General features: G+C 37.5%; 1 protein-coding gene across 12 annotated transcripts in view; it reads left to right on the top strand.

The window, feature by feature from the left end:
- nrxn1a (neurexin 1a) overlaps positions 1–15,042 on the top strand; it is a 1,527,797-nt gene that overhangs the window by 22,428 nt on the left and 1,490,327 nt on the right. Inside the window, exon 2 of one of the 12 annotated variants that reach the window (XM_059985909.1) lies at positions 8,962–9,045. The exons of 10 other annotated variants lie outside the window; for them this stretch is intronic. In XM_059985909.1, the coding sequence (XP_059841892.1) occupies positions 8,962–9,045 (84 nt within the window). Of the gene's footprint in view, positions 1–1,741; positions 1,782–8,961; positions 9,046–15,042 lie in introns of all 12 variants that reach the window. One more of the 12 variants, XM_059985910.1, reaches the window with a different exon arrangement.

Here is a 15,042-nt window from a genome sequence, read left to right as displayed (position 1 = left end):
ATGATGCTGTTGGGTGAAGAGTTCCAGAATTTAGGAATTTAGTATTAGTGAGATATTGACAAGTCATGATGGTGTGTGACTTGGAGGAATACATGCTGGTGGTGGTGTTCCCACATACCTGCTGCCCTAGTCCTTCTTGGTAGATGAGGCTATGTTAAGTATCCCAAGCAAGCAGACACATTGCATTTTGTAGCCATGGTGCGTACCATTAATGGAGGGAATGGATGTTTGGGGTGATTGATAGTCTGATTGGCTGGCACTATGTCTCTAGGAAGTTTATGAACTTGAGAGTCTTGCATTTATCCAGAATAGATAAAGTATTCTGCTCCACTGTTGAGTGTCATGTGGATGGTGGAAAGGTTTTGGGGAAATCAGGAGATGACCCACTTGCCACAGGATACTGAGTGAGCCTCTGACATGCAACCATAATGTTTCATGGTATTTGAGACTAATTCTGATGACCCATAAAATTGATGGTAAAGGATGTGATGATAGTAATGTCGTTAAATGTCAAGAATAGGTGGTTGGACTGTCTCTTGCTCATGTTAGCATCTATGCTGTAAAAAGTATTACTTGCCACTTATTATCACTTGTCAGGATGTTGTCTTGGTCTTATTTGTTTGCTGATGAGTTGTGAGTGTAATTGACTAAATGTATATTTATCAGAGAATGCATTCAGTTCTGATATTATGATGAAATAGAAATTATTGATGAAGCAGCTGAAGATGATTGGATCTGTGATCCTGCACTGAGGAGTTCCTGCAACGTTGTCCTGAGGCTGGAATGGTAACAACCTGAACAAACTTTCTGTGTGTGAAACAGAACTTCTCTCATTAATGTTCACAAACTTCTATTTTATAGGATGACTTGATGCCACATTTAGTCAAATAATGTCTTGAAGTCAATGGTTCCTTTCAAATACCCTCTTTAAATTTAGCTCTTGGGTCCATGTTTGGACTGGCATTCTGATGTGAGCAGAGTGGTTCATACAAAATCCAACTTGACATCAGTCAATAACTTACTGGTGAGCATATGTTTCTTGAAAGTACAGCTGGTGAAAGTGCAGCTTCTGTTGCTTTTATGGGTGCATTGATGGTTATGAATAAAGATGGGTAGTGCACTGAATGTATTTGGATATTCTTAAACAATAAATTAAAAACAAAACTTGTAATGATATGGAAGTAGATATGAAATAGAAGTACATAAATGCAGATAATTGCAAGAGGTTAATAAGTAATACAGATGGATGTCAGATTCAGTTACCTGTATTGAAGTTATAAAAAAAGAAGATAAAGAAGAATAGTGTAAAGGAGAATCTCTTTTTGCTCAAGGAAAATTAAATGTGTGACCAGTGTGAAAGTACTAAGACTATAAGACAAAGGAGCAGAATTACACCATCCAGCCCATCGAATCTGCCCCGCCATCCCATCAGGACTGATGAGAAGCCCATGGGGATGGAGAGGAGAGCAAAATGGCCGTTGCTTTGGTGATGCTATAGATTCTGCAGATGCTGGAAACCCTTAGCAATATGCACAAATGCTGGTGGAACTCAGCAGCTTGGACAGCATCTATAGAAAGGAGCAAACTGTCGACATTTTGGGCCAACACCCTTCATCAGGACTCAGATCAACCCTTTGTTTAGGCAAGTAGGAAACAGAGGAAGGAAGATGCCAGAATAGAAAAAGTGAAATGAGTTGAGAGCAGGATTACAAAGAGGATTGCGGTATTAGCAATGTATAAGAAAACCATCCTATCATGGTGAAAGGGCCTCCTGAACTAGAGTATCTTAACTGGGAGCAATCTAGGAGCATTAACAGATTAATATCATTGGCAGTGAATGCTGCCTAAAGATTAATGAGCAATGGCTTCATGGAGGAAAATTACATTTAGTGGGAAATAGAGACATTAAGACAGACATATGAAATTGAATGGAGGTAGTCTACAAGAGAGCTGCAGATTATGTGCTATTGAATGAGAAACACACAGATTGAAAAAGAATTAGTAGGATTGGCAATAGCTTAGTGAAGTGAGGACGCATCCTTTTCAGACAATAAATAGCTCTTTCATTTTCATACAAATGTAGAGCATTAAGGCACCCACCACTGTCACATATAATTTTCCAAATCTTTGAAGATCAAGCTTCATACTGGTCCTGAAATATGATTCCAGGACAATAATCATCTCAAGTCTTCTGATAAGCATTAGGCATGCCATTTTATAGTTGGCAGTAGTTGACCTTCAAAGTAAGTTTAAAATTACTTCGCAGTGATCCTTCCGGCAGAGATTTCTAGGAAATGCTGAGAGACATATTTCACAGTAAGGCATATCGTGCCCTTCACTCAAAATGCTGAGCCGTGTCCTCTAACTAGCTGGCTGTCAGAATTGGTGGACACTACTATTACTGCAATGATTTAAGAAAGCTGAACTTAACTTTTGAAATGCAGTGTTAGCAGTCCAGGTTGGGAAAGCCAATGAAGTTGATGTGTCCAAGTCAGGATTGGTATAGGTTGATTTCTCTTTGAGGAGATGAGGCAGAAGTTTGATGAGATTCTTGTTTTGTCATTTGTTCAGCTAAATCTGTGAATTTTTCATTGATGTTTTGGGTAGAGGGAGTAACGGCAGAACACATGCCTATTTCCAGTGGAGTTGTAGGTAAATGGAGATTGGAAAAAATTTGATTTGTGCTTGTCATATTTTTTGACAAAGGTAGATACGAGAAACCAATGCAAAATTACACAAACTGAATAATATTTAACTCCCAAGTATATCAGGTGCCTGAAAGTTTAATTAAGGACAATATTTCAGAATAGTCAGAGAAGTGAAAAACACAGATGAATCATCATTTCACAGTGTGGCAGAATAAGAACAAAAGACAGCCTCCAAACAGATATGACAATGGAGACTTGCTCTATAACTTTCAAGTGCAAAGAGGAGGCTGTAGAAAACTGGCAGCTGTGAGAGCAACAGAAAACCTTCAACTTCATAGGGAACAACAAAAAACATACAACTGAATGTTAAGGCTTAGAAGAAATAATTTTGGTTCCCAAAGAAACCATTTGTAGAAAACACCCTGACTACAAACCACCAGGTAGTTTAGATAATATTTGGCCATGGGCTCCAGATGTAAAAAGACCGTTTTAATTCCAAAAGCTAATTCTATACTTTCTAATCTTCTCCTACTAAATCATTGCAACAGAGGAGCACAAAAACTAGCCCTTATGACCCACTTTGTCCATGCCAACCATGATACCTATACAGTAGATGCTAATTGTTTGTCCATGATAAGCCAATATTCTCTACTCCTTCCTACCAAGTAACTCTCTAAACATCTCGTAAATATGGTAATAGTATCTGTCTCCAGCACCTCCCCTTGTGGAAAACCCTTCCCCTCAGATATCCTTTAAAATTTTCCTTTCTCACCTGTGCCCTCTTGTTATAGATTACCTTGCCCTGGGACAACAGTTCTGACTGTTATAACTAGGTCACTTACGATTTTATAAATGTCCATATGATTTCCAATATTAACCCTCTGCCTCCCACATACCATCAAGAACAAATGCAATTTATCTAATCTCTCCTTACAACTACATCCCTCCATTCCAGGCAACATCCTGGTGAATCTCTTCTGCACTGTCTCTGTTGTTACTGTGTAGTCCGGTAATGTGGTGACTAAACTACTTACGAAATACCATGCATGCTCTGACTAATGTTTTACTTAGTTGCTGAATTGAAATTTGTAGCTTTCTGTATCGGAAGTGATTCTAGTTAGGCACTTTTAGAATCTTGAGTTTGGATAATATCATGGTGCAGTCTTATCTGGAAGAAAATGTACAAGCAGTGATGTCCAGGTGTGCCTACTATGTTAAAAGGATCACAGCTTTGGTGGGTGGTATCAAAGAAGCTGAGACAAAATGGCAGACTATACCTTGTGTAGCAATGGTTGTCAATATATCCATCAGAGTGTAGATCTCAAAGTGTACAGTGGATCATACACACAGTTTGCTTCTTGTATATTCAATTACTTTGTTTGATAGGTTATAATAAGAGACACTCAGTAACCCACAGGTTAAAAATCACTGATGTTGATGGTATATACACTGCTGTGCCAGTGGTGGAAATAATTCCAATTTCGTAGACATGAGAGATTCTGCAGATGCTGGAAATCAATACACACAAAATGATAGAGGAACTTAAGCAGGTCTGACAGCATTTATGGAGAGGAATAAACAGTTGACGTTTTGGACTAAGACCCTTCATCAAGACTTTAGTTTGGTCACCACATTACAGGGCTGTGTAGTGACAATAGAGAGAGTACAGAAGAGATTCTCCAGGATGATGCCTGGAATGGAGGGTTGTAGTTATAAGGGAAGAGTTGATAACTTGGGTTTGTTAACGAGGAGAATGGTATTCAAGGAGAACAGGGGAGGGGTAGGGAGGGAGAAGAGCAGAAGTGCAGAAATGTAGGAAATTGAAGAGAAGAGAAATTGAGTAGATACAGGAAAGGAAAAGAGATAAAAGCAGACCAGTGGATGATAAGATGAGATAAGAAAATAAGATGGGGGGGAATGGAGATAAAAGGGAGAGTGAGCATGAGAGAAAATTGGAGGGCACACATGAAGGAAGAGGTGAAGAATAAAAGGAAGATCCAGAACAAATGAATGGGCATCATTGTAGCAAAGAAGATCAATCCAGATTGACATTAAAGTGACCCAGGTAGCTCTTAAGTAAGGGTCGCAATGTGAGCAGGGATGATTGTGATGGCGGTGATAGGTTTTGGTGAGGTGAAGAGCAGGGATGAGATGTTCTGGATAGTTGGCAATGGGGATTAGTATGTGAAGGGAGTTGTTTGGGTTGTGACTCCTCCCTATCATATCCTGTCCTCACTTTCCACTCCATCATATCAGGATGTAATTGAGTGAATAATGTCGGAGTGGAGGAATAATGAGTGGATTTTAGAGCAAATTGTGGGGTAGTCTCTGTGTTCTGGGTTGAAGATTGTGGTGAGATGATATGCAGGAGTATGATGGAGTAGTGCAAGGAGGTGTGGTGGGTGAAGTGGCGAATGATGTGGTGAGGAAGAAGGGGAATGTGGAGAGTGAGTACATGATGGGAAGGAGAGTACAAGAGGATGAAGCCTGTGTGTGGTGTGGTAGGGCTGAGTAGAGTGCATTGGGATAGAGAATAGGGGTGTGATTAGTCAGGAGGCAAGGACAATGCAAAGTGGAAAGAGGATCAGGGATGTGCCAGTGTTGGGGCAGGAATTATGGTGTGATGTATGTATCGAGTAGGGATGGCATGTGATACAGTGGTGAACACGTGTGTGTTTTGAGAGTTAAATTTTTTAGGATAGAAATTCCTTGATGTTAAATTTGTGCACAGAGTGACTACTGCCTTGTCACTGAAGATATGAATAAGACAAAGCTGCTTGGTGCGAGGATTGAGAGTTGGTCTTGATGAGATATGCAAGTACAGATTCTGCACTTCTTGATAACTTGTTTTGGAAATTTATGACTTTTTAATGACTTATTCTTACACCTATCCAGAAAATTAGTATGTGAACACTTGGAAAATGCTGCAAGCAATGGTATTTGTAGCGATCCCACATCTAAGAAGGTAAGTCACTAGGTGTTTGTCAACTGTTGGAATTTCAGAGCAACTTTATTGCTGATTTTGAGACTGGGGGGCTGTTAGCATTTCGGTTGTAACTGCCTTATTTTACTTCACTGCCTGCAATCTGTGGCACTAGCAAGACCAGCTAAAACCCACAGAGGGTCAAAAAAGACAAAAGAGATCAGGAAAGTTTAAAGGATGCCAGTCATTTGGAGCTGTTTAACTCACTTCAGCTTTTTGTAGGAATAGTGTGTGAGAAATCAATGATTCAACAGGCAGTATTTCACTCACTGGTGTCACCTATTATAGGAATTGTAACCAAAAGTCAAAAAAGCATACTGTTCTGTCTGAAATTATGTAGGTAGCAATAGCTTTCAAATTTTATGTCATTCATGTGGACTGCAAACAGCTCTAACACTGAACAGTTTGATCTCTTTGTTGTCACCTCACAGGTGAGTGACACCCACTTTGCCAGTATTTCATTTTTCTTTTGAAGGCTGCTGCCTGGGAGACAAAAGGTCTTGGATTTTTCTGTATTGATAGAATTTTCCAATTGTACTGTAGCATTGATTAAATATATGTTCTCTTTCAAAAACTAGCCAAATTTTAAAATTGGTTTCATTCTATTTAGCTATAGTTAGAGAATGATTAAAATCTGTGTGCAGTATTCCTTTGCTGCATCTTTCATATTGCACATCTTTAAACCCCTTTGCCTTCCAATTTAATTAGGATACCTCATTAGTGTCTTGAGAGAAAATTATGTTTTTCACACCTGGATTCTGGTTTAAATCAGAACTCAAGACCCAGATTTGGAGCCCCAGCAATTAGTACTTGAGTAACATCTTAAACGGGAAATGGGAAATTGGATCTGTGAAAGGAAAATAGGTGTTGAAAAGTCTAATGCAGTCAAACTATTTTGTTTCTTCCTATTTATTTATATGTTTTTAATGATCTTCTTGGTTGTGACCTACACCAGGTACTTAGGAGATGGCTTGTTTAGAGTGCATGTAAGTCTAGTTTTCTCGAGAGCAGCTGTCATTTGTAAAAAATGCTGCAAAGGGAGCTTTAAGGTGAACAGTCTTTCATTGTATATACAAAGTAATTCATACATTTTTAGGGATAGGCACAGCATGCTCTTTTGCCCTTTTCTATTATCACAGGTAACATAATTCTAGTTAATAATGAATATGTGTTATATCGATATTTTAAAACAAATACATTTCCAGAGCACTACGTTGCCACTACTGGAAACAAACATTGCTCTTGCATTTCTACCTTTGGGCTACATGTAGTAGTGTAAACTCCATTTTATATTCCTGACCTGACAGTTCAGCCTTATTTATTTTTTTTTAAGATAGCATTGTTGTCAAATAATTGAGTCTAATCTTATGAAATACATTTTCAGTTATTTGGGAGATTAAACACCATACTTAGTGTTTTGTAGTTCTAATTAAGAACTATATCTTTTAGCTCTACTCAAAGTTCATTGACGCTTTAATTGTTAGGGGGATCTGATTTGTATCCATTTCCTGACTGTATTACAAACTTTTTATCATATTATATCTTTTGTCTGCTTATATTGTGATGGTTAAAAAATGCATCGGAAATTATTAGTCAGCATTATTGTTGTTTTCCATTCTAATTGTTAGTGAATATGATGTAAACTCATGTTCTGCTATTTTGTAATGAAAAATAATGTGGAAGATATTGGTGAAATACTTTAATTACGATTATATAGTTTTACATACTTGGGTATTGATTAACTGTCTCTCTTCCCAGACAGATGTTATTTAATCACGTGTAAATATCTTGTGAAACTCTTGGATTTACATCTTTCAACGTCTTGTTGTATAGCCAAACAAGTTAGGTAATGTTGGAAGAGAAATAATTATGCAATAATAAATCTCTTCTAAAAGTTATGTTTAAAAAAATGAAGTAGTCTAAGTTACTAATGCCCATTAGTACATTAAAACATCAACTTGACCACTGAGCTGATAAATGTGCAAGAAAACATATTTTAGCATGTGCTGCATTATTTACAAGATATGCAGATAATATGTCTTCAAACATACTAGCAGCGCTTGAATAGCATGGACATTTTCTGGTGAGTCTTTGTGATATCAGATAATAATGACTGAATTTGTTCAATCTATTTTCCTGTGAGATATTGAGCAGCATTTGGAACTGGTGAAATATAAATTGCTACGCAGTAAGCAGCTATAAAATGGTATCACTAAGAGACAGTGCTCATACTTCATGAATAATAATCAGTAATCAACCAAGGTGTTGGCAGTGTATAGAAAGTTCAATGTATATATGCAAGTAAGTTGGTAGCTAAGATTGTCATTTATTTATCATTTCCCAATTATTCATTCTGTGTTTTTGCCCCTCCTTCCATCCCTGCCTTCAAAATTTCTGGGAAGTTTGTTGTACAAATTTCATACATCATACTGGCACATTCTCCAAAATTACAGTGAATCTTAAATTCTGATGCATTTCAAAAATTGCAGATAGATTCACTCCCTTAAAGCTCAACTGACATAAGGGGAAAAAATCTGATGGTCTCAAATGTAGAAACAATTATTAAGAAAATATTTAGGAAATAAGGACCAACATAGACCAAATAATAGATTAGATGGTGAATAATTTAATTAACAATTTAAGACTATGCCTGAGGTGAATTTTAAGGCTATATCTGAAATGTTTCTTTTTAAATAATTTTGGATGGCGAGTATCCAATTAAAGACTAAAGAATTCCTGAAATCTGATTTTCTCAGTAAATCAGATTGGGATACAATACATAAACAAATGTAACACTTGAATTATTATGGTGGCAAACTGGGAAAACAAAGATCATGAAAGGGTAGTAAAGTTTAAAATTCAACTTGCTTTATGGAAATAGATTCATTTTATCCAATAAAATACAAATTTGCCTATTTGGGAATAAAATCAACACCAAGGTCCAGGGGATTTTTCAGAATTCCACACTTGTCACAAGGATATTTAAAATGGATTAACAGCTTCAAATGGGGGGGGGGGGTGAAAAACTGAATTGCAGTAATTGCAGGTCTAAAGCACACCACAAAAGCATGACAAAGCAAAACAAAAACACAATTCTCAAATGGCTATATTTCATGAGCACAAAGCAGTTTCTGTAATTCCTTGGGGGAGTAAGTATGTTCACAAAAATCTAGTGTTCCGGTGAGTGTGAAATATAGCTTTATTTTAAAATTTCTAAACAAACCCCGTCTTCAGTTAAAAGTAACATGAAAGTGTTGTTTTCCTTATACTTTTAAAATTTACTTTGTGATCTAAAGTACTTATAGGAGAATTTCCTTCATGCCTTTGCAGGTGAGTTGTCTATATCCAGCTCTGGTGAATCCCTTCATGGAGCTATGGACGGTGAAAAGACCAGGAGGATGTCAGATCCTCCAGGTGAGTGAAGCAATCAGCAGCTATTGAGGGTCATAGGAGAAATAGAGGCCTTTGATTTATTATTACATCCTTCACATTGGGTATCTATTTCAAGCCTGAACTTCCAAAACAATTGAGTGTATGCCTTTTCATTTGTACAATGCATGTATTTCTCATATCTTACCCCAATTCCAAGCTAAATTGGGCTACAAAGATATCAGATAATAATAAATGACAATAGCCACATAATTAGACATAGACCATATGACCATGGATTGAGCTAAATTAACCTAAAGCTATGAACAAAAGTGAAAGCTTTGGGCAAATACATTCAGAGAGGCAAGGTATGATTTAAAGCATATGTTCCAGAGGCCCAGTAACGTTAGTTAGCATGGAGAAGATTTTGCTGGACTGGACTTTTTCTTCATGGAATTGATGTTCTGTATCAGCAGTAATAAACACCCTGTACTACAGTACGTACTTGGGGTTACAAATATGCAGTTAAAATTTTCACAAGTTGCATTAGCTCAGATTTTGAGAATTTGGCAAGCCTTCAAATTAGAGAAGCATAGGAGCCAAAAAGTACTGACTAAAATGGCAACAATGCCATGGTATTGTGATATCATGGGGTATAACAGCTACCTAACGCATACTGATTGACCTACTGTGTTCTCCCATTTAAAACTCTTAACTTGATTTCAGAAAGCCAATGCTAATTTTTCAAATTTATGATGAATATCAAATCCTGAGGGCCAGTAGGGACAAATACAGCAGCGCAGAAATGTAGTTTAATAGAAATGTATGTCTTGGCTGAATAAATGTTGATTAAGTGAGAGCTGGTGATGAATAGTAGTGAAAATATAGGTGGTGGATCCCAAACATAAAGATAAAATTCTGACAAAAGAACTGGGGTTTCATTTAAAAATCAAACACCCAAGAGGTGGCTTTTCAATTTAGGAACAAGTTTAGAAACAATCAAATCAAGAATACGATTTCACACTAAGCAGTGAAATCAGGGAAGTAGCATTTCTTCAGCAGCAGAATCAAGCTTTCTTATTCTTACCATCAAGTGCTTTCTGTGTGGAATAAATACTCTTTTGACAAAATGCTTCAGATAGTATATTAAGTTAAAATACTCTGGAATTGTTTAAGGAGAAGTAAACTGGATTGATAGATTGGCTTGGGCAGACTAACTGAATTGGGTAGAATGATCTACTTATTCACTAGTGTCCTGCTTATGGAAGTGAATACACCAAATAGAATTTGATGTAATTATTTAAGAAGATATGTACCCTTATCAATTAACACATCACTAAACTTACAGAGTTAACGATCTGTACAGTCTGGGATGAATCAGTTGGACCATTGTGTCCTTCTGAGACCTTCCTGGAGACATTTAAGTAGCATCTCTCCTTACTGTTTGTAGTTCATTATTTGTTTTAAATTCAGATGATATGGATCTTTTTAAAACTTGACAAGAGTCAATCAGAAATGCTTTTATATTGTTTTGTTTCAACAAATACTTTGTTATAATATAATTTGTTGCAGTAGTGCATGGACAGTGAATTGGAGTTTACAGAATCGCAATAGTTGCAGTGAAGAAGGCAGCCATCTGGACCATCCAGTCCACATCAACTCCCTTCAAGAAAATTCACCTGAAATTTGAACATGCTGCTCTTGACAGTGCATTCCTGACTTTTACCGCTTATTGGGAGTTTAAAATAAACTATCAGTTTTGATTCTCTCAATTATCATTTTGATTCTTTATCCCGTTTCTTGGTTTCTCTACTGTTAGGAACAGTTTCTTCCTATCTACTTCCTTATTGGTTTTTAAGTACTTGCATCACATCTTCACATAACCTCCATGAAGAACATAGCTAAAGTCCTTTTATCCCTGGAAAACAACTTTGTAAATTTTTCCTGGAGCCATTCTAAATTTTTACATCTTCCAGAAAGTGTAACCCTATGAAATAGACATAATATTCTAAATCTGAATGAACTTTGGTGTTTTATATTTTAGAAAGTCATCATGACTTCCTTGCTCCTGTGCCAAAAATGTTACACCACATAAGTTATCATTCAATTCATTTCACTACCTACCCACCCATATCACCAGCTTACCTAATACTCCTTGAAGTCTATTAGTAGCCTCTTTACATTTCACTGGTGATCCATATTTGGAATTAAAGCCCTGTACACCCAAGCCAAATCATTGCTATATTGCAAAAGAAAAACAAGCAGTAATTCTAATTCTACTCTGGGGAAAGTTGTTCCAAATCTCCGCCAAGCCCTATAAACAAACTTTAACTACTATTCTCTGTTTCCTGTTAAACAGTTTTCTGTCCATGTTGCTGTTGTATCTTTTATTTGGCCTGGGTGCTGAGATACAACCTGGGATGTGCTGGTCATATCATCAGTGACATAACCTGGGTCATCGGGCAATCCGGGCTTTTCAACATCAGGCACTCATGCCCAGGCAGCTCAGCCAGGTTTGATCTGGCCCTGGCTTGTGTCCTAGCAGCATTGTTCTGCAGCTCACACCTCTTGATCTATAGCTACCTGGAAGCTCAGCAGCCTCTGTGAGTGTCCTGATTGCTCTTTTCTTTACAGCCCTCATAATGCCAGGGAGAGAGTAGGTTCTGCACAGTGAGCAGCCAGCAAACCTGTACAACCCGTCTCTATAAGGTTTGCATCGTTTCCTCCACCCTTGTCTCTGGCACTGCTCTACCAGCTCCTGGTACTTGGCAGTCCAATGTTCAAACACCTACACAATCTGGCTTTGTGTTGTTGATAAGCCAATTATTGGCATGCTATCAAAAGCATTTTGGAAATCCATCTGGAGCAGATTAATTGCACTTCTGTTACGATCAAAAAATTATCAAAAAGTTGGACAAGATTTGCCTTTAACAGATCCACTCACGCAAAATAACTAACTGGATTTATTCTTATACCCTTTTTGAACAAAGCTGTAGTATTTCACTATTCCAGTCCATAGTGCCATCCCTGACTATGGATTTTGAAGACTGTGGCTGAGGCTTCAGAAATGTTCTCATTTACTTCTTTTGTTAACTTTTTAATTATTTCCTGTCAGTCGCCTTTGTACAGCCTAGTGTAACTTTATGGACATAAATTCAATCTACATAAAAAGCTATTTGTATATTTATTCTGTTTTGTTATTATTATGTTCTTTGTCTTTTCTGTTTATGTTGTGCTGTGTCAGATCCGAAGTAACAGTTATTTCATTCTACTTTGCCCTTGTGTACAAAAAATTACATTAAGGGATCTTGAAGCTAAGATGCATTCCCTTCGGATCAAATGATTTATCTACGTCCATTATTTTATTGAATTGAAGTGAATAATTCTAGAATTCTCTGCATTTAGTTCCTCCTGTGTGAAATATCCCATCCAGAATTTCATAGTTTCATGTCTCAAATTATAAACCTAGGTTTGTTATTTTTAACGTAGAGTGTTCAGTATTAAACATCATAAAGAATAAAATCTGACAACAGCTTCCAGAAAATGCATAAATTGGTTTTAAAACACACACAAAAAAAAACGGATGTTTCCTGGGTGGTGTAATTGCATCCCTCTTCAGTTTGATCTGCAGAAAATAGTGGACTGAAAAGGCAAGTGACTTTTTTAATGAAATATTCTGACCATTTAAAAAAGAATTGGAGCTGAACTGATTTTGTTTTAAGGGCAGACAAAGAAATGACAATTTTGTGAGCGTTTTCTTCAAGGTTTATGAAAGGCATCTTTATTGCTAACTGCAAAATCTGGTTCAATACTTCTAGAGGTATTTAATTTTTATATTCACAAGTTAAGTTGTGCAGATGTTATCTGGGCTGTTTGTATTGATTTTACCAAACAAAATGCTTAAATTGCTGTTAGTATTTTAAGTGCAAGGGTAAAAGTAAATTTGTTCTTGTATTTGTGCCTCCAATATATCCTTTACCTTTCAGTTACATGCCCTATGTGATGACTTTAATTCAAGTAGATTATGATTTTCTATTACAAAGCAATGAAATGAGTCCCATAGGTAAGACATTCTTGCCGATTTTTGTACTCTCAAGTTGTTGAGACTGTGGGAAGTCATTAACATGGCACCTGCCATTGAGAAATGAATGAAAAGGGCAAGCAATTGTTCATCTCCTTGACCAATCAGATGGTGTGGAAATTGTCATTGTAAAGTCTGAGAATAAAAAAAAGCAATTTACAGTGATTTAATTCAAAGTGAAATTTGGAACAAATAGTGAAATAAAGAGTGAGGAAAAATTTGACCAAGAGTGTAGTAAAGACAGGATGTTTAAAATTAGTTTAAGTAAAAAAATCTTCAACAATAGAAATGATAATTCAGTAGAAATTCATTTCCAGTGCCAGAAAGGTTGACTGACTATAATTAAAGTACTTCATATTGTCTGAAAAGCTAGTTAGACATGTAAGGCTAGATGCTGCATGGCTGGCAGGTTCAGGGAACCTTGGTTGATGAAAGCTATGGAGACTCTTTTTCAGAAAAAGAGGCAGGCAAACACTGTGTGTTAGCAGTTGGGAACTAGTGAATCTCTTGATGACTACACAAAGTACAGGTGTGGACATGAGAGCATTTAGGAGGACAAAAATAAGATACGAGAAGGATCTGGCAACCAAGGTGAAGCACAATCCCAGGACACTCGGGAGGAAAATTAAAAGTAAAAAGATGACTGGGGAGACAGTAGGTCCTCTTTAAGATCAATATATCTATCTCTGTGTGGAGCCAAAGGAAATGGGGGAGATACTTAATAAATGTTGTTCCTCAGTTTTCACTATGGAGGAAATGATGTAAATTTTAAAAAATGGGGGGAAATGAGTGGCTTGACTTGGACCACATATGAATTAGGAATGAGGAGGTACTGGAGGCCTTAAAATGCATTAAGGTGGGCAAATCCATATGGCCTAACTTGGTGCATTCTTGGATCTTGTGGGAAGCTAGAGAAGAGTTTTACGTCATCATCTGGCCACAGGTAGGTTCTGCAGGACCAACCAGTGGCTAATGTACCATAGTTTAAAAAGGGTAGCAAAAACAACCCAGGAAATGAAAGGTCATTGCGTCTGATAATGGCAGTGGGTAACTTATCGGATGGAATTTAGAGGGACATGATATACCAACATTTGGAGAGCCAGGGCCTGATTTGGGACAGTCAGCATATTTGGGACACTTGTGGGAAGTCATGTCTGTAAAATCCTTTGAAGTTCTTTGAGGAGGTAACCAAGAGGGTAGATGAAAGCAGGCTAGTGGATGTTGTCTGTTTGGACTTTAACAAGGCTTTTGACAAGATGCCTTATGGCAGGTCAACATGGGATCCAGGGGAGCCAGGGGAGGTGGGGAGAGCACATCGAATTCATAAGTGAAACAGTAGTAGGAAGCAGAAGGTGCTGGGTGAGGTTTGTTTCTCATACTGGAGGCCTGTGTCTAATGGTGTGCCATAGGGATCAGCAGTGTTGGGACATTGGTTGTTGATAATTTATATAAACAATTCAGATATTATCTGCATAGCATGGTTACTAAGTTTACAGATGATACTGTAATGGGTGGTATTGTTAGTGTCGAAGGTTATGAAAAATTACACAGTGATCTTGGTCAGCTGGTTATGTGGGCTGAGGATTGTCAAATAGCTTTCAATCCAGGCAAATGTGAAGTATTTCATTTTGGGAGATCAAACCAGGGTGGGACTTGTACAGTGGATGGTAGAGCTTGGGGCATGTTATAGAACTAAGGGCCAAGAAATGCAAATGCATGGTTTACAGGTAGAGAGGGTGTTGAAGAAGATGTTAGGCACACTGGCCTTCGGCAGTTAGTACAGGAGTTGGGAAGTTTTGTTGCAGTTTTATAATAAGAGAGCTGCAGTAAGAGTAAAGAATGGATTTACCAGAATATTGCCTGATTATGTAGACTAGGATGTAGGAAATTGAGGGATTACCTAATAGGGCTATATAACATCATGAAAGGCGTAGGCCAGGGGTTCCCAACCTGAGGTCCAT

The sequence above is a fragment of the Hypanus sabinus genome, chromosome 12 (assembly GCF_030144855.1).
Source record: "Hypanus sabinus isolate sHypSab1 chromosome 12, sHypSab1.hap1, whole genome shotgun sequence".
In the NCBI taxonomy this organism is placed as follows: Eukaryota; Metazoa; Chordata; class Chondrichthyes; order Myliobatiformes; family Dasyatidae; genus Hypanus; species Hypanus sabinus.
The sequence above is the reverse complement of the archived record's forward strand: the minus strand, read 5'-3'. Positions and strand labels throughout refer to the sequence as shown.